The sequence below is a fragment of the Pocillopora verrucosa genome, chromosome 13, assembly GCF_036669915.1.
Source record: "Pocillopora verrucosa isolate sample1 chromosome 13, ASM3666991v2, whole genome shotgun sequence".
Classification (NCBI taxonomy): Eukaryota; Metazoa; Cnidaria; class Anthozoa; order Scleractinia; family Pocilloporidae; genus Pocillopora; species Pocillopora verrucosa.
In genome coordinates, this window is record NC_089324.1 from 12,484,504 (window position 1) to 12,509,816 (window position 25,313).

The following is a 25,313-nucleotide window of genomic DNA, read 5'->3' on the forward strand; positions in this document are numbered from 1 at the left end:
TTCAAAATGTTAAAAATTTTGCCTTCACTACACAACCGAACACACTCAAAGGTTGAGGCATGGGCGCGTTGGTCAGCTAGGCCCAAGATATATTTTAATTGTGACAATGAATTTACAACAAAGTGGATAAGAGATACATCAAGTAACGTCCTACATGCGCCAAAGCCGGACACGTAAACCCCAAAAACCTCTTGTTAGGAAAAATAGGGACCGTGTACCCCCGAATAACTGCAGTGGCGCCACCTTTGGGGTTTTAAGGTTGATCTATAAACAATGAAGATAATGAAGAAAACAAATCATATCAGGCTAATTACACAATAAAAATAAACCTTATGGGAAAGTGCTAGTGGCAAGGCTGACCGTAGAATGCCACAAGTTTCTCAACGGTCTCTTTTTACAAACATACTACCCATGAGCCTTCGCGTACTACGCTCGCACCCAGTTCTCTGTCCCGTGTTGGCAAAATATTAATTTATGTCAATACCGATTATCACAAATTACATTAAGCGAGCGACCGTCGTAGCTTTGTTGTTAGAGACCTTACGCAACAGGACGGCAGAAGGGAGAGGACAGCAAAATTGATCGTGTGACGCGCGTGACAACCTGATTCGTGAGCCATTTGACGCAACTTCCGGTTTGAGACTGCCGTCCTCTTGACGTTCACGACTTGAAAACAAGGCGACTGAGGTTGTGAGGAGAACGTGAGTATTTTTATCCCCTTATTTTAATCTAAACTGTCTTTTTCTTCGGTTATAGCATAGAAACATATTATTTCTTTAGTTATGAGCCTCTGTGTCTGGTGATAGGTCTTTTTACAAACGGCAAATGAAGCGAACTTGTTACGCAAAATGGTGTGTTTACATGTCGCTGTTTTCGCCTAATGAGCAATAATTTGTTATTTTTTGGGCACAAGTAGAAATGAATTAGTAAGGATTGTAAGCATTTAAGGTTTTCTCTGTTGGCAGTTTAGTAAAGTGACAACTTCTTGACTAACTCTCATCGTAATTACGGATAAAAACTAAGAGCCGGAGCCGTCTTTATGCGATAAAAATTCACAGCCCTTGTTGCAGTGAAAGTAACAAAATTTATAATAAAGATAGATATAGATTAAATTTTAAATCGTATACCTTATTGCATGAAATGTTAGCGACATGTTAATTTAGCGATTTTGAAAATTTCCCATTTAGCGACACTTTAATTTAGCGATTTTTCGTAAAATTTTGGAACATAAGTCACTTAGTTTTAGCGATTTCACGAACTGAAACTTTTGCGAATTCAAAATATTTAAGCTTATTTGATGCGAAAATGTATTTGATAAAATTGTAAATGTCATAACTTGATTTAAATATATATAAAAAAAATCATTCAACTTTTGCAGATGGCAACATTTTATCCCATAGACATACAGATGGCAAAATTTCACAGTGTACTCACTTTAATTTAGCGACACTTTCGAGGCGGCATTAATTCAAATTTCATGTAATAAAGGTAGATAAAATTTTAGATGGTATTAGTGCCGTTTCAAGGTATGATATAACTGTGTATATGATTGTAAAAGAAGTCCGGAAATAGGACAGCATACTCAGTGTTCGCCTTGTAGGGGCCCATTTTCTTTATTCTTTTTATTTGGTAATAAATTAATTATTTGATTATATTTCATACCCTAAAATAGGCATCTTTTTAAAATGGAGTGGACACAGGAGTGTGACCTGCTTCTTTTACAAGAAATTGTGGTGTCACAGCCTTACAAATTCAAACCATCAACAAGAGATAGAGGGCAAGTGTGGGAGGGCATTACGGCAAGGCTAAATGCCACAGAATTATTCCATGATCGGCTCCGTAACAAGAGAGCAGTCAGGGACAGGTATCAATTACTTTCAAAGAAATTCAAGAACAAAATGGCTGAGGAAGAACGAGCAAGTGGGATATCCCCTGAGATGACAGAAACAGACAAGTTGCTGGAACAGATAGTGGAACAGTTTGAGGAAAGTGAAAGAGACGCCGGAGAACAGTCAGAGAAGAATGACCAAAATAAGGAGAATGAAAGGAAAAAGGCAGAAGAGATGAGAAACAGGTCGATGGAGAAGCTGGGGGAGACTCAGAAAAGAAAGGCAACAGCTGAGGATGGGCAACAAACAACACCGAGAAAGAGATCATCAGGATCAGAAACCCTCGTGTATTTGAGGGAAAAGGTAGAACGGGAGTTTGAGCTAAGACAAGAGGAATTAGAAGTAAAAAAGAAAGAACAATCTGCACAACTTCAGATGTTCCAGTATATGCAACAGCAACTGCAGCAACAGCAACAACAACAACAACAGCAAATGCAAGTTCAAATTCAGCAGCAGCAACTGCAAAATCAAATGCTCTTGGCACTTATTGAGAAAATCACCAAGTAAAAAGTGTTCTTTAAGACTCTGTAAGATTTCAAAGTTTCACATTTATTTAAATCATTCGCATTTTATTATATATATATATATATATATATATATATATATATATATATATATATAAACATTTACATTTTTACATGTATGCATATATAACTTAATTATATATTTTTGCCAATTTTATCTTGGCTTTTATGATCTGCTGTGAGCTGTAACAGATTGTGTATAATCCAATGTATCGATCAGCTGAGACATTTAATATTATTCCATTGTACAAAGAGCAAAATAAGACTAACAGTGAGTTAATTGTCTTTTAATTCAAGAAATTTAATGGTTAAGAAAAATGCTTTAAAAATGCATTTATAATTGCTTTTCAGTATTTATAAAGTTAACTTCAGAATTTTTTAAGCATGCCCATTCTTAAATTGTCAAATTCACATGTACAGTGAAAATATATATCAAGTAAAAATTTTGAGCAGGTTCATAAAACTGAAAAAAGTTTTAAAAAACTGGATTGGTCTGACAATTCTATTGATTATAGGATCCAAAATGGTCCTTCACAAGCCTGTATGAGCCACTGAAATCTTGACAGAGCATGCAACAATGATTTGTTATACCGCTGGGTCTCATTAATAAAGGGCATTTTTGGGATATGGGATAATTGACCCAAATATAGCCCTAGGGGATTCAGGAGAAGCCAAATATTTTGATGGGATTCATGATTTATATCTCTCTCCGGGAAGCGGTAAAAAGATGTATAAACATGATGGGATGTGGGATTTCTCACCCAGACCCTGTTGCATACAGACGAGGCATATTACCACATACACTCATCAAGTATAACAGTCAGATCGATTTTTTTAGTCTTAATCAATGTCTGTGGATCATGCCAGAGAATTTGGAAAAAGAGACTTCCAAAATTAGTGTTTTAATTTTCAGTTGTTATTAATCTTGAAATATGAGAAAAAATATGCATATGAAAATACCTAACAATTTGAAACAAAGAATTTTGCAATTAAATTACAAGTTATAATAATTATTAGCTGAAAAAAATGAGAAAACTTGAAAATGATTACCATAATAGAAATGTTTTACATAATTTAAGCTAGCTTCAAAAATTCAAACTATTTGGCACAATTTTCTCAAAATTTCATTTTGATAGTTACAATTGAACCAGGTTACAATTCCATAAACAGTAATTATAACCTTGAAGTATTTCAATACACTGATACACTTTCTTCATTCTACTGCAGGTTACATATTGGTCATTTGCACTCTTTTAAAGGTCGTGATCGTGTGCATGCCCGGTCATTTGTAAATGTAATCTGGTCCCTCCATGAGGCATTTGCAACACTTAAAAAAAACTCCTAACAAATGGCAGGGTAAAGATAAGCAGGCTTCAGGTACTGATGAAGCCATAGCACAATCCCAGTTGGGGGGTGGGGGATACTTGCAGAATACATGATAGGGGTGTCTGACAGAGCTTCCTATAAGAAACCCAAAAAATACATGAGCTTGAAATGTTACACCAAAAAAAACCTACTGACGTATTCAATGAAGCAGAAAGAATTTGACATGAATTTGTGTACCTGTAAACCCCCCAAAATATGTGACTTATTCACTGTTGACCAAAAAAATCTGTGGGGGTAAATTTTCAACCCAAAAGAGTACTTTGAACCTCCCCATCATGTATATTACAAAGTACCCTCCCCCCCCTCCCTCCTCTGGGCGCATTGACCCATATCTTACAAGAATCTCTGATAACATTTCCTTAAATAAAGTACTGGTCTAATGGAGGCGGTTCAACACCAAAGAAAGAAGAAGTTGTCGACCCATATGTACATGAGTGGGCATTTCTCAACAGGGCACAAATGATATACATTTTTCCTACTGCACTGAGTCCAACCTTAAGATTTCTTTTAAAATCTAAAAACGAAAAGTACTCTAAAATGTCACCAAAAACCCACTCTACTTAAATGGACCCTGCAGGTGGACCCTCAAGGGGTATGCAGGGTCTATATATAAACATAACGGTTGGCCTGTTGGAGATACACAGTGAGCTTCTAACATTGGCAACAAACCAGACATGGCTAACATTCCGCTGTCGTGTCTGCATCCTTCCACAGGTCCAAAAAGGTTTACGATCAGACCATTTGGTGCAACTACACTTTGAAACTTTATCGCATGCACTCTCTTGTGGCCATTGTACAATACTCTTTGGTTTTCGCCAGGCCTAGCAACTGGTCGTACAGTTCCGTCTATAAATCCCCAACAGTTGTCAAGGGCGGCTCCTTTATTGTAGATAGCTTCTGCAAAATCAACTAGATTTGCTTGTGATAGCCATGGCTGATTAATACCAGAAAACAACTGTCCGAAGCGGGCATAAAGAATATCCATCATCTCAGACACCACCATACATAATTGCGGTACAGGCCTTCCAAATCGGGGAACAAGGTCTTCGTACCTGCATGGAAAGGCAAAACGACGCAGAAGCAAACATAGCGCTTCATCACTGTAAACATAAAAACGATTTGGGCAGGTAATTTTGTCAGGAAGATCCAGAACGTCGAGCAGATTGTAGATATCATGTTTTAAGAAACGGAATTCGCTTTTGCATTCGTCGTCGGAAAGAGAGTCCAGATTGAATTTTTCGTACTTCCAGTAAGGAATGTCAAGATTCTTTGAAGTGTTAACGTCGTAGAGTAACAGCATTTCTTCATCGGCGATCAAATCCAAGGCATTAGCAAGCAAAAGAGCCTCTCTTGCCTCCCTGAAGGTGGCCATTTTTCCTTCGGGGCCTGTGCATGTCGCGTTGTATTGCGTAAGGTTTGTTTACGTTTAGGACGGCAACGTCAACCCTCGCGTGCTCGGACCAGTGCTCGCGCGGTCCACGGTCGCCGTCCTCATTCTGCCGTCCTGTTGCGTAAGGTCTCTGTTGTTAGCTCGCAAATTGGCCAATCACATCCACTCGTTTGGTTAATTGAAATCGAGTGGATGTGATTGGTCGAAGATTCCCAATGTACAGGATGTGATTGGCTAACACTCTAGTACGTGTATCCGACCACCTTCCTGACCACTGCGGTGAGGCTAATGTTCTCTGTAGAGTGAGCCAATCACATCCACTCGTTTGGAAATCTTTGACCAATTACATCCACTCGATATCCATTAAGGTGACCAATCGCATCCACTCGATTTCAATTAACCAAACGAGTGGATGTGATTGGCCAATTTGAGCTAACAAGAACAACAAATCTACAACGAAACGTTCTCTTACCTTTGAGATTTTAAATCAGAAGGTAGGATTCTCGAAGAAGCGACCAAAAAAATTCATTGAAAGAGCGAGAGATCAACGAAAACTTCGAGCGTTCTAATCTGTATTATAAGAATCCGTTTAGAACTTTTTCCGCCAAAAAATATTCGTAGAAGAGACGTACGCGCTCGATTGTTTTCGTTTCTGTCGTTTGCCTTTGTGGTTTTTCTTTCTGTTTATATCTTTCAGCCATGGCGAGAATGCCGAAGTTTAGACGTTTCAGCAATGGGGATTTGGTGCTTAACTACACTAGAGAAGCGAACGAGGTTTTCAAGAGGAATTCGGAGCAGCAGGACCAGGTCATTAGTAAACCTCCCGAAGAGGTAGGCTTAAACAATTTAGAATTGTTAGATTAAACTTTCAAAAAGCCAATTGTTAAGGTCCTAACCGACACGGCTTATCGCTTTTGTTTTGTTTAATAAAACATCAATTAAGACCGACTGCTTCATTGCGCTCTTAATTATATACTCTGAGGACTTAAACACAAACAAAACAATTAAAAGTTTAAGACTGATTTGTTCTTACCGATATTGAAGCGGCGAGGCGAAAGGTCAGGTCATTTAAATATACGGGTCACCTCAAGTTCAGGTTATATTCCACAGGTCGCCTGATAGAGAAAAAAATAAAAAAACAAGCTAACAGTGACAAATAGCCCGAATTATTCATGCATAATGGTATTTTCGATTCACGAAAAATCGTTTAGTTGGTTTATTTAACTGTAACCTCGTGATATTAGCCTTGTATATTAGCCCTGTGTGTATCGAAGCCGTTAAGACGGACTCTTGTCTTGTTTTGCGACGATTACAGTAAAACTGAATTGCTTGTGGCTTATAAATTTTGGTGATAATAAAACTTAGCGATGTTAAAATCAGACGTTATTAAAAACCTATCCTACGCTAAGATTCTCGATTAAGAAACGAATTCTTATTTAGTTCACAGTTATGACTTAATAAAAAATTCTTGTTCATTTTGTGATGATAGTTTCTTCGTATTCCTTTGGTTTTAGAAAGACTAAATCTAAACCTAATCTTTATTATCACTGTACTATTACGTTCAGGTCAAAAAACTTGCTATTGAAGCTGTTAAGATGAGAAAAGGGGATGTTCAAAATGAACTTGATGTTCAAGGAGAGTACTTGCTCCAGTTTGGAAAATATCGTGGCCAGTCCTTCAGGTGGATGCTGGAAAACGCTCTTGGCTACATTGGTTGGTTTGTTGACAACATACGCAATGAAAAAGTGACCAACTCTCCTATAAGTCAAAACAAAGCTGCCTTAAAGAAGTATGTGGAATCTTTTCAAGAGGGTCGTGATGTTGTGGCCCTGAAGAGAAAGCAGAGGGAGGATAAAGAGGCCAAAAAGCAACACAATTCCCCACAACCAAGCCAAAACTCTGCATCAAAACAAGTTGTCTCCCCACTGGCAGCTGGTCTGGCATCTGGGCACATAAGCACTGAGAAATATTTGTCCCAGGTTGCATCAACCACAGGTGTTAAAAAGTTCAAACCTACCATCCCTGTATCAGTGAGAAAAAGAAAACCAAAGACACCTTCTGCCACTGTGACATCTACATCAACAATTACTCAAGATGTAGATGATGAGGAGCTTTGTCCCTTTGCTGACCAAGTAGAGGAGAATTTAGGTAATATTTCAAATTTTAGGTATTACTAACTGTTTCTGTTTTAAGATGTGTTCTGAAATAATGTTCTGCATTTTCATTGTAGTCCAACCAACCAGTGAGCCAAATATAAGCCAGCAGCCTACACCAGATGCATCTCAATCAATCCAAGCACCTGAGCTAGAAGAGCCTGTGCCACTAGTACCAGAAGTAATTGAAATGCATGAGGCTCAGCCAGAGCAAGTACTAACAGCTTCAGTAGCCCTCCCCAGCAGTGTTAGGAATGGAGGTACAAGTTTTTGTATCAAATGTTATTAATATTTCACTCTTTTAATGATGAAAGTATGTTATTCTTCAGAACATCCCTTACTCCCAGATGGATGGCTTAAGACATTACCAAAAGCTGACCACCTGTGGGTGTCTCAGGCCTTATTTACAACAAACAATAAGGGAAAAGCAAAGTTGGACTTTAGCAGGTGAACCGACATATTGATTGTTATTTTTCAATGCAATAAATGTTAGAGAACAATTTAAGAACTCTTTATCATTAGCCATTACAGTATTACTGTAGATATGAAAAAATATATTTTTTAATTATATGTGACTATTTATTTCTTTTATTATTATTATTTCTTACTATTCTTTACTACTTTTTTTTATTGTATATTGATATACTTTATGTTATATACAAGCTTACTATTACAGTCTTTTCTTACTACAGTGTATTTACTCTTCTTTAGGGTCAATAAGTTATGGTGGGATCCCCCTCAGCCATCTCTTATAAGCACACAACCACCTCGACTTGACAGATACTTTGCACAACGGCTGCTACTTTGGATGCCACGCAAGCTTTGGAAAGTCACTCTGTATTGCCCACACGAAGGCTGCGACAGGAAACTACTCACCAGTGCTGGGATATACAGTACTGTGAGGCAAGTTATAGACATTGACAGCAACTATAACCTTGCTGCGGAGTACTTAGAGTGTAGGCATTGCAAGAGAAAGGTTATCAGCTGGAGCCCTGAGATTATAAAACAACTGGATACTGGCCATCAACTTCAGTTCCCAGTTTTGTTAACCTACCAGTATGCTTGTGATGTCCGAGTTATCAGACTGTTGAGAAACAGGGGCCTTGGCAACAGCTCAACGCAATTACAAAAGAAGCTTACTGAAGAGCACAGTGAAAAGTGGCTCCAAAAATCAGCCCAGTATCTGACTGACTGCAAATACTTTGCCAATGCATTCAAAAGTGGGCTCACTGGTCCCCTTAACTTTCAAGAGCCTCCAGAATTTGTACCAGTGCCAAAGTACAAGTGGCTGCTCACAGTGTATGCCCTAGACATCATGGCCAGATTGGACTATGTTAAAGCATCCATCACCTCTGTCTATGGAAGAATATTGAAAATGAACTCTACTAAGAAAATTGTGAGAAAACTTGCAGGAGGTAGTGCTGGTACTGCTTCCTGGGCCACTAATGTTGGAAATGAAAATGGACAAGTGCTCATGTCAGTGATGACTGTCAATGAAGGAACTGGGTTGGAAAACATGGCAAATGGACTAATGAGAAGATATTCTTTAGCTGGTGTCTCACCTCCCGAGGTTCTTTATGTTGACAGAGATTGTTGTTCCACTGGCAAGGCTAAGAAGCTATTCTCACTCTGGGAAAATTTAGTGATCCGCCTTGATATTTGGCACTTTATGAGAAGAATTGCTGCTGGATGTAACACAGAGGCCCATCCACTCTATAGTGTGTTTGTCGGTCGTCTATCACAATGCATCTTCCAATGGAGCAAAGAAGATCTGGATTTATTGAAGTCTGCCAAAAGAGGTCAATTGCAGATTCAAGGTGTTGCTGACCCTTCTGATGCAGCCATTAATGAAAAGATTACACGGAGAGAATTGGCTCTACATTGCCGTAGGAGAACTCGGGGAATTGTTGACACTACGACAATGATTTACGATCTATTACTGACATTTACTGGTCCCCAGGGATGTGATACTACTGGAGTACCTTTGCTTGACAAGACCCGCGTATGGGAAATATGGGACAACCAAAAGAACCACATTCCATGCATCCAGGACCCTGAGGGGGTGCAACTGTATACAAAAACCGGGGTCTTGACTAAAGGTGGTGTCCAACTTCCAACTTATAGATGTGCAAGAGGTTCAACATCTTTGGAGTCATTCCACCTGCATATTAATAAATTCATACCAGGTAACAATATCTGTGTAAAAACTTAACATGTCCCAAATACTACAGTCTATAACACTGTTTTCATTTATTTTAGGTACTTCAGCAAGTGACATTCATTTTCAAGCTTACTTGTTAGATGGCCTGATGAGGTGGAATTCTGATCGTGCTTCTGCTGCAGTTTCAAGTACTGAATTAGGACCAGAAAGCTACAATGGATTATTAATACATGCTGTGAATGAGCTAAGTGAAGATGTCCTTGGTAAGAAAGTCAAGCCCAATGTTCAGAATATTGGAATCTATACAGGTGAAATGATAGGAGTTGAGTATCTCTTCAATCAGACTGGTGAGATTCTCAAGGACAACACCCTAGTAAATGAAGATATGACACAACAGGAGGAAGAACCTCTCTCAGATGTTAACCCAGACCAAATAGATGAAGGATTTAATGAAGATGAAGATGAGACAATTGCACCTACAGATCAGGTGCTTACTGTGCCTTTGGGCAATGAAAGAGGTAAGTGTGCATTGTCCACAAAATCTGCCTTTCCTGAATTTTTAACTGAAAATGTGAATTTACTTTTAGACTCAGATGCTGCCAGTACTTCTGATGAAGACTCTGCTGAGCTTGCTGGAAGTGATGCAGAGGTAAGTTTATAGTTAATATTTTGTAGTACTTTATATAAGGAATCAGAAAGTAAACTCTGAATTATTACAATTAATTTGTCCATAGGACTCTGCTGGGCCTGACAACATTCAGGGATATGGAGAAGTTCAGGCTTTAGCAGCATATTTGGTTTCTCTGAGAGAAGGAAATATGGCCTTGTCCAATACACAAGCCAAAGAAATCATCAGACTGTGGAAAAGCCTTCATGAATATGACCAACAACCAACAACATTTGCTCCACGACACCGCACTACACTGGTGAAGGGAAAATTTAAAGCTCCAAAGAGAAGAAGTACCAATGTTGTACCAGGGCTTGACAGTACTAGGAGGTGAGCTACTGTACAGCTAATGTTGTAAATATCACACAGGACTCTTTTTTTATACAATTTTGTTTTTCTTTCTTTAAGATGTTTTCTAGGCTCCAACAGTGCTCCAGCCCAATGGCCAGATTGTAACAGGTACACTGAGGCAATTATATCTCAACTGTGTAATCTGCATCCTGGGCCAGAGAAATCAAAGAAAAAAACAACAAACCGTTGGTCTCTAGTGTGTAAAGACTACAGAGGCATACAAGAACGTGTTATGAACAATAGCATGGTGATGAGAGAGACACAGATTCAGCTACCAGATATAAACCAAACAACACTAAGTCAGTGGTATATCAAGCGACAAAAGAAGAAAGAACAAGAAATACTTAAACAGGGACTACCTCAACGAACTGAACCAGCAGCATCAAAGACACCTTTACCAGCAGCCATACCACTGCCTCCGTCTCTGCCACAAGTCAACTATCCTGTGCCCTTTAAATTTGTATTACCAACCAATACCACAGGAACAGCTGTTCTCAGAGGTCAAACTTCAAAAGCTTGCCAACCGATGCCAATTCTTCCAGCTCCTGTTCCTCCTATTACTTTCTTACAGCCACCAACAGTAGTCAGAAGATTTCCCCCTGTTCCAATACAATCCAAAATACAAACACAACACCATCAGCCTCAATCTTGGCAACAAAAGTCTCAATCTCAACCATCAGTACACTCAAAGCAAAAAGATGAAACAAGGACTACTCAGGAACAAAAGGCAAGCACCAGTCGTAAGCGATCCTCGTATAACACGGTTTGCTCCAAGTGTGGAAAGAAGAAAGACCCTGAAAATCATAAACAATACTTTGGAAACTGGTATTGTAACACAATGACCGACGAGAGCTTTGAGACATGGAGGGAAAACCTTAAAAACAACAAACGATATAAAAAGAAGAAGACAGATTGACTTATATAATTTTTGTTTATTTATTTTAACTTTTTTTTTTTTTTTTTCCGTTCAAGCTTGCTTGAACAACGCCGAGTGCTGGGCGGCGGTCAATTAGCCTGGCTCCCTCAGTGAGCAACTAGCTCCTGAGGATTGGGCAATGGTTCCCTTGGTGGAGGAAATGCCATCATAAATTCAAATCTTCAAACTTTTAATGCTGCCTAGCGCAATTGCTAGAAGGTCCCAAGCCCTTAATAAAGCAGAGGGAAAGTTTGTTGCATTTTTCAATCTTTTTCTTTTGTTTTTTGTTTTTGTTTTATACTTTTAAACAGCGTCCCAAAAACGAATTTTTACTTAATTATGTATTCCATATTCTTCTCTTTGCAGACTGCCTGTACTTCTGTGAAGGAATCCCCTTCCGCTGCGGGATCCAAAACAGAGAAGAATGGGCGCCTTCTTCGACCAAGGAAGGCGCCCATTCTTCTCTGTAAGCTCTCTGTGGAAAAAAGGGGATTCCTTTAGAGAGGCACATGCCGCCCGCAAGGCAAGAAGGAATAGTTAGTTCCTCAAACTCTTCTTCTAAGGAATGAATTCAAGAGGAAGTGTTACTTTCATCAGTCACAAAAGACTGGTTACATGTTCACCCATTTGACTGCCTTTACGGCTGTCATAGTGATTGTTTGGCGAATGATGAAGCACTTTACTCTGGAGCTGTTTTTGAGTAAATTTTTTGTCTCTGTGAAGGAATTTTGAGACTTGTGTCAGGGAAATGTGGCAAAACGACACGAATCGCGCTGAGTAAAGCTCTCGAATGCCTCGCTTGTCACCCACGCGTTCATCAGGCTGTTAGCGCGCACCACACATTCAAGGGCGATCGTGGACACTTAGGAGAGCGATGCTTTATGCACCTCTCTACTTCTATGTTCATTACAGACAATTGATGCAAAAAATTTGTATTTTTCAAACAGTGAACTTTGAAGTATAGAAACACTTAGCGCAACCCTCTCGCAAGAGTGCATGATCACGCTTGAACACGTGGCGCGTGGTAGGAGCCTAATGCACGCGTAGATCACAAACAAGGCATTTGAGAACGTTTCTCAGCGTTACTCCTGACTTTTTTGATCGGCTCTTTAAATATTTTTTTAAACATTAAAGTAACAAATCTGAATTGTTTAAGTTTACCTCTTCGGGAGAATGAGAAATCAAGTTGCGGAGCATTCACTTTTCCTGCTGCTCAGAATTCTTCTTGAACACCTCATCCACTTCTCTTGTGTAGCCAAGCGTCGGATCTCTCTTGGTAAGAAGTCTAAACTTCGGCATTCTCGCGATCAATGGCGAAAAGATATAAACAAAAAGAAAAACCTCGAAGGCAAAACGATCGAGCATGTACACCTCTCCAAGAACAATTTTTGGAAGCTTACTGCTCTAAACAGTCTTATAAAACATCTTAGAAACGCGATTTCTCTGTTGATCTCACACTCCCCCGAATGACTTTTTAAATCGCGTCCTCAAAAGTTAGAGAACGAACCGCTGTAGATCTGTTGTTGTTACGTGTAGTTCACAAACTGGCCAATCACATCCGCTCGTTTGGTTTATTGAAATCGAGTGGATGTGATTGGTCGAAGATTCCTAATGTACAGGACGTGATTGGCTGCCACTTAGCATGTTCCTCTGTCTTTGACCAGAGGAACACTGGCACTGAACTATCACTGTAAGAACAGTGGCGTTAGTAGACACAGAAATTTATAATCTCCTGCAAGTATGAATGTGTTTGGGAGAAGGTATGAAGTTAATTGACTCTCTTCTTGCCAGGATACATATGATTTGTCTGTTTGAAAACATTCTGTACATGATTTGTCTATTTGAAAGCATCTTGTGAGCTGTAGTGGCAGCCGTGATCGTATAGTGGTTAGTACATTGCGTTGTGGCCGCAATAACCCAGGTTCGAATCCTGGTCACAGCACTTTTTTTTCTTACTATTAACTAATGTCTATTTTTACTCTTCGTAAATTTTTCTTTTTCAATAGTCCTCTTTGACGAGTCCGCTCCGCATTAACGACACAAGACATCCTTGAGGATAAAATGCAAACCGGAACTCGTTCCAATGTTTTCCGTTCTACTCTCCCTCCTGGTTTGTCCGAGGAATACGTTTGGAAGAAAAACTCTTGAGCCCCGTCCGAGGAATAGTGCATCCACGACACCAGAACGAGTGCTCGCAACATGAGCTTTCTAACAGCAATGTAGCGCGCTCGCCCTTGGGAGGACATGGAGCGTGCGTGTGAACTGTTCTGCCATAGCATGGGCACGCTTGCACCTAACTTGCCACGTACCTCTCCAGTTTGGTGAATTTGTCTTAAGATTATTTTCATGACTTCTTAGCTTTTGATAACGAGGACGGGCATAGAATAATTGCGAAAGAGAACAGAATCGTGAATAATATCAGCTATAAAGAAGTAGAATGGGCTGAGTACTCCACTCTCTAGTTACCTGAAGTCAACCCTTACCGTTCATTCAAATTTTTAGTTATCTTCATTCACTTTTTCAAACATTTTCCGCTGCTGTTCACAGGATGCTATTAAATAGACATTGTCAGATCACACACTCGACAAGCAGTTGTGATCTTTAACAGTCACTGTATTTCATATCATTTCGGAACAAAATATCAGCATTCTTCGAAAGCACCAAAAGAGAACGAAGAAACAATTAAAACATTTACTGGGGGTGGAAATAAAATGAGAGGAAGAAAAAGGAGATGGAGAAAAAAAAAACTGTTTTATGAGTGCCGTGACCAGGATTCGAACCTGGGTTATTGCGGCCACAACGCAATGTACTAACCACTATACGATCACGGCTGTCATTCCAGCTTACGTAAAATAAACTGTGGAATTTAAGAATGGTTTTAGAGTTAAAAACAAAAAACAAAACAAAACAAACAAACAAACAAAAAAGCCAAACAATAACAACAACGAAGGCAGCAAAGAACAACAACAAGAGAAACAAACAAAAAAACAACACAATAAATGGTAACATCTAAGGCATCAGGAAAAGATAAATTAATAATGGATGATAAATGGACAGATGAAAGCGTGAGTGACAATTTAAGAGTGCGTTCCTTTGGGAGAATCCGGATCAGGATTTCTGATCTGTGACGTTCTTTTCGAGCAAATCCATTTTCAGATCAGTGATCGATCAAATCCACTCTGGACTAGGATTCATCGGATCACTTATCTGCGTGATCTGAAGACGGATCATTAGATCACTGATCCGACGCGTTCCTTTGGGCGAAGGATCCGAAATTAATCATTTTGCCCAGCGGTGCTTAATTTCAAACAAGTAGGTGCGTCATATATTGACCGGAAAGATTGTTGGCACTAATATTCTGCGATAAACACGAAATAAAATCGATTTTGTGATATTAAGTCAATCGGCCACTGTCCGCAGGCATTCAGGGTTCCAAGTATCCATAACATAATCAATACTTGCTTCTGTTTTAATTCCATCGTTTGAGTTTACCATGAAAAAATGTGTTTTCTAATGAATAGTGCGCGCTAAAAGCCCATGCAGTTAGACGAGCCATTCAAGGAAGAGCTCAGTAACCCACGTGCATACAAAACTCTTAATATGGCACACTTTTTGGAATTTTCTGAGAGCTCGTCTAAAACTCTGTTCCTTACATGTACCGTGATCTGTGTGATCTTAGATCACAAATCCAAATCTGGATCCTCCCAAAGGAACGCACACTAAGTTTGAGTATGGCGGGATTCGTTGTTACATCTGATTGGAATACCGTTAGGTCGAGATAGCGGCGCGCGTTTTTCAGAGCAATCCCAGAGTGAAGTAAAGCAAAACAAGTGTAGTTTCAAATATTTTCAACAGTTAGATAAATAGAGATCGCTCTAATCCTAAAGAAATCATTTTTTTATCATCAGACAGAAGAACGTTATTTCTAAAATTATCAATGGCAACAGAGTTCAGTGTAGTTTCATTTTATTCAAAAGTACATACTAACCCTTTAACTCCCAAGATCTGATTGTTACGCGCAGTAGGCACAGCCTGCGCGTGGCTTACCTTGGCGAGGGAGAGCGACAAAAAAATTTGGCCCTTACTCGCTAGAAAGTATACCTACTTTACGTGCTGGCTGTATTACAGTAATAAATTTTCCGCCAGTTCAAAACTTTAATCCTTGAGGTTTTCATTTCACACAAACAAATTACAATCATATATTTCCTAGTAATAATTTTTTTTCTCAAAATTCAATAATGATAATAATAATAACGATGATGATGATGATGATCTTGATAATAATAATATTAATATCATCATGGTATAACATGAAAGATATATGCCTTTCTGACAAGTTTATGATAGATAATAAGAAAAATACTCACTTTGTAAAAATTCTGATTAAATTATGAATACTAACTAGTCCATTAACAAGGGTAAATAAGTTAAAACATTTAAAATGTTTGTGTTTTGATTGACTTAGACCTGGAGTGCTCTCACGGTGTGACAGAACCACGACTGGAGCCCAGACCTCTCTATCCAGAGTCCAGGGCCTAGTTGTTCAAAGCTGGGTTAAGATAACCCAGGGTTATTGTGAAATCTGATTTCAGATTTGAAAACTTTAAAAGAAAATTCAATAACAATCCTTTGACTACAATTTTATGATTGGATTTCCTAAAACGAATCGAGGAAATTATACAGAAATCCAGATTAAAATTTAACCCTGGGTTAGTGCCAAACAGACTTTGAACAACCAGGCCCTGGCCAGTGCATCAACCCTATACCCATAAGAGTGACTAGCTTCTAGTTTCTTTATATAATATCACCCCTGAATTAAAAAGTAAGGTCACAAGAATAAAGTAAATGATCACCAACTAAAGAAGCTTTGATTGTTAAACAAATTCTCCTTGTCAGCACCTAAGGAAATGTATAGAGAACAGTATGGAGAATATGCATACTGATGTTTGGGTGTAAAGGGATAACTGTAAGGACTCTGCATCCTTCAAAAAATAATCATTCGCTATCTTAAATTCACACATGCACATAACATTGCTTGAGGACAGAAAAATAATATTCTTCAAAATATTAACCAATTATTTCATAATTAACAGTATCATTAAAGGATGATGGCTCACAACTCATGTGTTTTACTCTTGTCAAATGCATGCATGATTCCTCTGTCTGCATATTCATAAGAACCCTTGGGCGAGATAAATTTAATTCCATAATTTTTAACATATACTTTGAGTAGATATATGTAATGTACATTCAATATCAATGTGTTCAAGTGACAATACAATTACCATAATTATTTTCTTCCACAGATATGTACACCTATATTTTATATGAATATAACGATCACTAAATGTGTGGACTATTTTGAATCGTCATTTAACAGTTACATAAAAAACATTTACACACCTCAGTATCTTTTTGCATAAATGATTCATCAACTATCCTTGTGATAGTATTTACCTTGTTATAATAGCAAACTAATGTAAATTAAAACACTGGTGGATATGGTAAGTCACCCACAAATTTTGTAACAAATAAGGGTGTGGCTCTTCTGCAAGAACATCTTGAAAATGTGCTGCAAATTTTCATAAATTTACTCTTTTTATGAAATTTTATGAAAAACACAATTTATGAATATTCCTAAGTCTTTCAAGCAAACTAACACATCAATCCTTTACACTCTTAGAGTGACATGCATCTGATTTCTCTTAATAGTATTGCTGCCAAATTAAACATTGAGGTCATGTCAGCACCTTAAGAAATGTAAAGAAAATAGTTTGGAGAAAATTAGCATGTTAAGGATTAATCATTTTCATTAGGCTTATCAGTCAGTGTAGCTCATCTACCATTGTGGGCTACTGCCAGTGCTGCTTATCTGCCAGTGCACCTCTGTCTATTGGTGTTTACAGTTAGTTAGAGCTCTTTTCAATTTAGTGACACTGAATTAAAACCAAAAGTTATCAGAGCAGCTGGTTAAGGGATTTGAAATATCACAATAAACAAATTCAAACTCAAAGTAAAAACAAGCCCCTTGCTTGAGGCCTGGAAAAGCACTAGTGAAATCAATGAGTCTGGATTTGTTTTGGTTCTGCATCTGATTGGATGAGAAGGTGGCATAAGTTTTTTAAGACCAATCACAGAGCAATGTAGAGCCAAACTACTGCAAACACTGATTATTCAAATGAAAATTGCTCTACTTTTTAGGTAGTATAACCCATAAAAACCTAGCTCATCTGCCATGCCACATACTTCTTGTACATCTGAAAATGGATGTAGTTTCTGTGGGAAAGATTATAGAACACTAAGTTTAAAGACACTAGGACTGAAACGTGTACCAAACATCTAAAAGTCCATGGTTCTATTCCCAATAGATTCAATTTTGATTTTAATACTGACTTACTGGTTGGACCATTAACTGCTGACTGACTGATTCACAGACTTATTGAATGAGTGACTGACTGAAAGAATAAGTGCGTAAAGGGGGCGAGTTTCTAAAGAAACTGTGGTGCTGTGTTTGTAGGGGAGTATAACAAGGTAATTTGGTTTTATTAACTGAATTCATTAGGTAATATTAATTGGCCACTGTAAAGAGTTTCAAAACTGACGTTTTCGAGCAGAAAAGGGCTAATGCTCAAAACGTCAGCTTTGAAACTCTTAACCATGACCAATTTACATTTATCAACTCAGTTGATGAAACCAAATTATCCTGAAAGAATAAGTGACCAACTCACTGAATAACTCCATGATATATTGACTGACCAATTGACTCATTGACAAACGACTACCTGATTCTGACCAACTGACTGATAACTAACTAATGATTGACGGAATGACTGCCTGAATTATTGAAAAAAAATTTACTGACAGACTGCATGACTAACCTTAGCATGTAGAGCAAATAGGGGATTATAAGCCACACTAGTGAAAATGAAATATACCCCTCACAAAAAATTTTACCTGTTTGGTTGTCACCCACCAATGAGAATCATTGGGCGATTCTTTTGTTTAGCGATGTTGAACATTCCTGTGAGAGGAGACAGTGATAAACAGTTAGTTTCAATAGTGTAAATGGTGAGACTGCTAGACTGAGTAAAATATGGTTATGCTGCTAACAGGATACAAAAGTACTGTTCATCGCATGGCAAACAAAGTACTGTTCTGAAATTAAAACAACAGTCACTTTGATGTCTGCTTAACCCTTTAACTCCCAGAACTAACATGTAACATGTGTTATGGTCAATAAAGCTGTTAAAAAAAAAAAAGAACTGATTAACATGTAACGTCTTCCTATGATATTCATATGTTTTCTAGCAAAAGGTTCACAATAATACTCAAACTTATCAAAAAGGAGTTTTATCTTGATCTTACACCAAATTCTCATAACTAATTTACAAGGAATTGTGTAGCAGCAAGAGGAGAGAATTAACAATCAGATCTTGGGAGTTAAAAGGTAAAATCAAGTCTTGTTCTTGAACAAGGCAAACCACTAATCTTACAGTGCTCTTATTCTACATGAGTATAAATGGGTATTGTCAAATTGTCATGGAGATCTTACATCCTTTCCATGGGGAAGAATAGTTATGTTGTCTACTCTTTAAAAACTTAACCCTTTACATCCTCATGCATATTCTCCATACTGTTCTCTGAACATTTCCTAGGGTGCCATCAAGGAGAATTTGTCTAACAATCAAGAGTTTCTTTAATCGGTGATCAGTTCCTTATTCTCCTGACCTCAATGTTTGATTCAGGGGTGATATGGTAAGGAGAAATTAGATGCCAGTTACTCTTATGGGTTAATGCTATGGAAATCAGTCTGGGGATAATCTCTTGTTTTGTAGGCCACTTGGCTCACAGGACTGATCTGTTGCAGTCTGCAACTCATTGCTTCTTGTATACACACCTGCATGTTGTTTCTTTTTCCTCCCAACTGCAGCACCGATGATCTCTAAAAGCTCCTCTTCACTGGTTCCTGCTCGCAGAGAATCTCGTAAAGATACTTCAGAGTTACCAAACAAACAAACCTTGAGAATATGAATGAAAAACAAATAATAAAAATAATGTACATAAGATGCCCAGAGGCATTAATGTGGAATGCTTAAATCGTTATCTACAGTCATCTACATGGAATACAATAAATTTAATGTTGAATCTTCAAAGTACAGGAATGAAATTGAAAAAAACAATGTACCTTTAAATTCCCATCTGCTGTGATTCTCAGCCTGTTACAGCTTCCGCAAAAATGCTCACTCATAGAGGTGATAAACCCAAACTGACCAGCGAAACCAGGAACCTTGTATGCCTGAACAAAACATACATAAAGAAGGATCATTTTAACAGCAGGTTACATTGAAAAGTAATGTAGGATTGCACAACATGATAGTACATAGATTTCAAAATTTATTGAAGGCTTTGACTGACTAACTAACAGTTGATTGGCTGCAGACTAAATGCACCTAATTGGTAGAAAAACTATCGGTTTGAAAGACTGACAGACAGATTTATTGACTGATTACAAACTAAACAAAGGGCTCACTAGCTAAGAACCAGCTCTTTTGCAGATTGACAGTCTGATTGATTGTTTGACTGCCTGCCTTAAGCACTGAATGATCAGAATACTTTACTTGGTTTTATCTATTGAGTTGATAAATTAAATCGGTCTCCATAAAGAGTTTCCAAAGCTGATATTTCAAGCGTTAGCCCTTTGTCAGATACTCAAGCTTTAACTGTCTGACAGACTGACAGTCATCAACTGGCTGATTGACTGTTTCACCACCTGACTGGGTGACTGAGGAACTAAACTATTAAATGAACTGACTGACTAACTAACTAACTAAAAGCAATTTGCCAGTCACTATGCCATACTTTTCATACCTTTGAGGTATCATTAGGATGGTCTGACACCTTCTCAACATTTGGCCATCTCTGAGATATGCTCTCCAACATCTCACTGAATGGAACAAACTTCTTGAAGTTCCACTTGTTACCTGAGAAAAAGCAGCCACAATAATTAAAATCTGTATCAAATTAATACTTAACAAGTGTCTCATTTTTAATTTTAACTGTGTTAACCCTTAAACTCCAATAAGTGAGCAGGTAAAAATTTCTCCTTACAATATCAATACAATATCAAGTAGACAAGTTACAAGAGTAACAAAAATATCAATTAGGGGATTATTAGTTTATCCAATACAAAATTCTCATATCTAGCATCCTAAGAATTGTATCACAGACAGTAAGGAGAATTGCTAATGAGATCTTGGGGGTGAAAGGGTTTATATTAATAATAAATACATCATCATTGAACTTACCATCAAATGGCATGTATTCTATGAACCTCACATCTATAACCTGGTATGATAAAAAAATATTACATATGAGTTAACAATGAAATACTGATCTTAAAACTAATTTATATTTTCAAAAATTTTTAATAATTTGATTCATTTAAAACATTAAATTATTCTGCACAATTTACCTTGAATGCTTTTACAACCAACTGGATACCCTTGAAATAAATAATAATCCCTACCCACTACTATACATTAAATAACAAATATTTTGAGTTCTACCTTATTCTGTGTCATTTCCACAAAGTTACAGACTTCATCTTCATTCAATCCTCTCATTACCACACAATTCACCTGGTAGAAATATCACATAAGGTAATTAACACAAAAATTGACATTAAATATCTTACAGCTATATTAATCTAACAAAGTGTCACTATTATGTTAGGTATGCTTTATTTCTTGATTTATCTTGAGCTGGTCATACACAGCTAATCACCTTTCATAAACAACAGAATAATTAAACTTGAAAATACTGACAGAGAAATTGATAACTTAACTGCTCACTCCCAGGATCTCATTTATTTAATATTAAGTTTCCTTACTGTTGGCCACATAATTCTCATGATGTTAGTTCAGAAAATTTGGTATTGGGTCAACTAATAATCCCCTAATTGATATTTTCTGTATTCTCATCACTTGTCAGTTTGATGTTTTATTGATGATGTACGGAGAAATTCTCTCTTGGTCCCTTAATGGGGTTAAAAGGTTGTAGTCTGATCATTTGCAGTGAGTGAAAGACAAGGCTCCAGGCTGTAGCCAATTTTATTTATTCCATTGAGTGTTAAAATGCTGTTTCCTCAAAATTATTCGGTCACTTTTGTACAATGTTTAAGATCTTAATCCTACCTTAACTGGGTCATAGCCAAGCTCTAAAGCAGAGTCAACAGATTCCATAACCTTGTGCCAGCCTAAGAAACATTTGAAGGAAATTTTTGAATTTAGTTGACTGATTCATCACTTTTACACCAGCCTCTGCACTAGAATTAGAAAAACTGAACATCAATTATCAAAACCAATCAATGGATGGTCCTTTGAAAAAAATATACATTGTACTGTTGAGCTATTGAAAATTAGGAGTTCTCAAAAAATTCTTGACAAAATTGTCTTTGAATGAATTATAAGCTACAAAAAACGGAATATGGTACTGTACTCTCCTATTAATGAATTGTAATTCATTGCTCTGGCTTTGTCATAATTGCTCAGTGGTGAAAGGAATTGATTGTTCTGTCTAACCACACAAAATTATATTTATCATGAATAGTTGACTATTATTCAACCCTTTACACCTTAATATCAGTATGCATATTCTCCATACTGTTCTCTATACTTTTCCTAAGAACTGACAAGGAGAATTTGTTTAATAATCAAGAGCTGCTTTACTTTGTGATCATTTCCCTTATTCTCATGACCTCAATGTTTGATTCAAGGGTGATATTGTAAGGAGAGAATAAATGCTAGTCACTCCTAAGGGTTAACAGACTGTTGATTAGTATCATACCTTTTCTTCTCGTAATAAACTCAAATTTCTGTGGCACTAAGGTATCAAGGCTGATGTTTAGTAAGTTAAGTCCAGCTTTTTTTAGTTGTGGTAGCTTTCTTGCAAGTGTAATGCCATTTGTTGTCATTGCTAAAGTTTCAAGGCCCTCTATTCTTCCAAGTTCCTCTGTTCAATCATAAATAGATTCAAAATTATATTAATTTTATATTAAACAACTAATTATTTAGTGACTATTTGCTTTTTGCAAAGCCATGCTGAAGATTTGAGACAACCCAAAGACTTCTTAGAAGCAAAATATTCCAGTAGAGTAGCAGGAGGGTATAAACGTGTGGCCTCCACGTTTCAAATCCAGCTTCCTTATGAACCTCTGGACTGCTCAAATCAAACTCAATAAACTTAAATTAACCCTTTCACTCCCAAGATCTGATTAGTAATTCTCCTTACTATCTGCCATACAATTCTTATGATGTTAGTTCAGAGAATTTGGTATTGGATCAACTAATAATAATCCCAAGATTGATATTCTTCTCTATTCTCATCCCCTGCCTGTTTGATATTGTATTCATATTGTAAGGAGAAATTCTGTCTTGGTCACTTGTGGGAGTGAAAGGGTTAAATTAAATTAAAAACCATAAACTTTAACAAATGTAAAGCTAGTGCTGTTCGTCTTGTGAGTATTTAAAATTTTTTTGCACTTTTCACATTCATCTCTAATAAAAGAGATATTAATATCATTACTAACAATGACCCTATCAGTTCAATAGCCCTAAGCTTACTATTGTTAAGACCTAGACAAATAAAAAATCTGGTCTTATACCAAGGTGTTTATCTGCACAACCTGTTCAAATACAACTTATGCAGTTTATAAAAGTCTTTTCCTATACCAATCTTACCACAAAGTTCAACAATATCCTTGCGCACCAAAGGTTCACCACCAGTAAGTCTGATTTTGTTGACTCCTTCCCTGACAAATAATTTTGCTAAAGATACAATTTCTTCTGTTGTTAAAAGTTCTGAGTTTGGAGACAGTTCCACACCTTCCTCTGGCATACAGTATTGACCTAAAAGTCAAGATAGTTATATATAAGTGGAAAGTTGTACTCAACAATTGAAAGACTTTCTTAACAGTTCATTGAACAGGTTACAATTCAAGTACTGAAGTTTTATATAAAATCATAATAAAGAATGGAAAATGTTGTTGAAGACTGGGCCTGAATGTAGTTGAGTTTTGATTAACACTGCATGCAAGTGCAGTCATGCATGTTGTTTTTAAGGGAGTGTTTATTCTTAGAAAAGGTGTAGGAGGATAAAAAAGGGTTGTGTTTATAGAAAGAAAACCTGTGATTGCAACCTCAGGATACTAAACTTCTATTACCAAGGAGGCATTCTCAAAAATATATAAATAAATGCACATTTGGTACTTACATCTTAGATTGCATTTTTCTGTTAGTGAAATTCTAAGATATGTGTGATGTCTTCCAAACTTGTCAATTAAAAAGTCTGAAAGAGGTCTAATTTCTTGCTCTTTGAAATATTTTCTTTGTCTTGAGGAAATGATCTGTTGATTGATAATTTAACAATAACTGGTATCAACAAAATTGAACACGTATTAGTACTTTCAGAAAACTACACAGACAAAGATCCCATCCATAATAGTAGGGAGTCCTTTGCCCTGACTAAATTCCTTCTTTTCCTGTGGTATACTGTAGTTTAGAATGTAGAATGATTTCAAGTTAAAATGATTTGACACTTAGTTTCATCTGTATTTCTCTGTTTTTGAGAATGATCATAATTGTATCTCCCACAAAGGACAAATTTGAGCAAATCAAGCACCTTAAAAATCATTTTGCCTGGAAATTAATTTACATTACTGACAACAAATGTACCTAATAAACTTGACTGTATAACTTATACTTTGTAGCTAACAGCAAGTATAGTTTACCAGATTGAACATCATGAACTAGTACATTCTTAATAGCACATCAATGTAACAAGAAAATTGTTTAACGTAATTGATGAGACAATTGATTGGCACATCAGAGGGAGGGGGGTTTTAATCCTTCTAGGTAATATACTGTACATTTTTGTTCATATTTCCCAGATTCATATACAGTCATATTGAGTATCTAACTCAAACAAAAGACTGTTAACATGGAATCAACTTGTCTGCTTGATTCATCATGCCATACTTGGTACATCTGCAAAGCTTAGTTTAGTAAGAGGTGTGATGCAAGAGGTATAATGCAAACTCAAAACAATCCAGAATGGATCTCAAACTAACTGAAGTTTACATAGAAAATTGGCCAGTTTCAGAACCATATCATCAACAGTTTGCAACAGATTCCACTCGATGTTTGCAGATTTATTTGACTGATGTAAGGAGATATTTTTTAAAAAAGAAAAACTGTTGTTGGCACTTGCAATTGCGTGACACCCAGACAGAAAAAGGTTATGTCTTTTCCTTGCCACAACCTCTTGTCCGGTTTTGTTCTTTGAGAGAATCGTTCTCCAGGTGGACAGTTAAGTCTAAAACATAATCTCTCAATGGAACTCTTGCTAGTGGAGATGTGAATCAGTTGTCATTCATTAAATAAACAGAGACCTATCACTGTACTATCCACGCCGATGCTGAGAATTTAAAATTTTCGACTCACATCAATTCCCCAAGGTTGGATTCAACACAGTATTCTGAAATTGTTACAGAAAAATCTCTCTCCCTCAGATTCCCGCAATATTCTCAATTAAATGGGCCGGAAAATCAGTAATAAGAATATGTGAATTTAACAAGCGCCAGGGTTACACAATCCTTATGCAGATCAAATTTCCGAGCAGCGCAAAATAAATATATGAGAAATTGAGCTGAACATACGTCCTGAACATTGTCATCTTTCATGGGCTTTGTATGCTGTCGTCTTAGAAAAGCGCTTGCAATTCTACAGAATCTGACCCTCGTGTTGCCGGCGCTGGAAGGACAAAAACAGCGAATGGAACACTTGATCACATTTGCACCCGCCATATTGAGAATCGTTCA

The 25,313-nt window shown here is 37.2% G+C and overlaps 2 protein-coding genes, 2 non-coding genes and 1 pseudogene across 4 annotated transcripts; 2 read left to right on the top strand and 3 right to left on the bottom strand.

Moving 5' to 3' along the window:
• The first annotated feature begins 642 nt into the window (after window positions 1-642).
• On the top strand, window positions 643-2,435 carry LOC136277701 (putative uncharacterized protein DDB_G0274435). The gene is made up of 2 exons (XM_066160229.1): window positions 643-701; window positions 1,673-2,435. The coding sequence occupies exon 2, from the start codon at window positions 1,686-1,688 to the stop codon at window positions 2,394-2,396; it is 711 nt and encodes a 236-aa protein (XP_066016326.1). The 5' UTR covers window positions 643-701; window positions 1,673-1,685; the 3' UTR covers window positions 2,397-2,435.
• Window positions 2,436-4,158: 1,723 nt separating this feature from the next.
• LOC136277700 (uncharacterized) lies at window positions 4,159-5,212 on the bottom strand (annotated as a pseudogene).
• Window positions 5,213-13,307: 8,095 nt separating this feature from the next.
• Window positions 13,308-13,379, top strand: Trnah-gug (transfer RNA histidin (anticodon GUG)). The gene has a single exon. It is a non-coding gene; the product is annotated as a tRNA-His (tRNA).
• Window positions 13,380-14,196: 817 nt separating this feature from the next.
• Trnah-gug (transfer RNA histidin (anticodon GUG)) lies at window positions 14,197-14,268 on the bottom strand. Its single transcript has one exon. It is a non-coding gene; the product is annotated as a tRNA-His (tRNA).
• A 1,118-nt stretch (window positions 14,269-15,386) lies between these two features.
• On the bottom strand, window positions 15,387-25,295 carry LOC131776793 (molybdenum cofactor biosynthesis protein 1-like). Its single transcript, XM_059093005.2, has 12 exons — window positions 25,152-25,295; window positions 23,708-23,840; window positions 23,176-23,343; window positions 22,283-22,447; window positions 21,631-21,692; window positions 21,004-21,075; window positions 20,743-20,782; window positions 20,306-20,418; window positions 19,623-19,733; window positions 19,335-19,455; window positions 18,392-18,458; window positions 15,387-17,713 (listed from the first exon to the last, which is right to left on the bottom strand). Exons 1-11 carry the CDS (start codon window positions 25,173-25,175, stop codon window positions 18,403-18,405), a joined length of 1,065 nt encoding a protein of 354 aa, XP_058948988.2. The 5' UTR covers window positions 25,176-25,295; the 3' UTR covers window positions 15,387-17,713; window positions 18,392-18,402.
• Window positions 25,296-25,313: the final 18 nt, after the last annotated feature.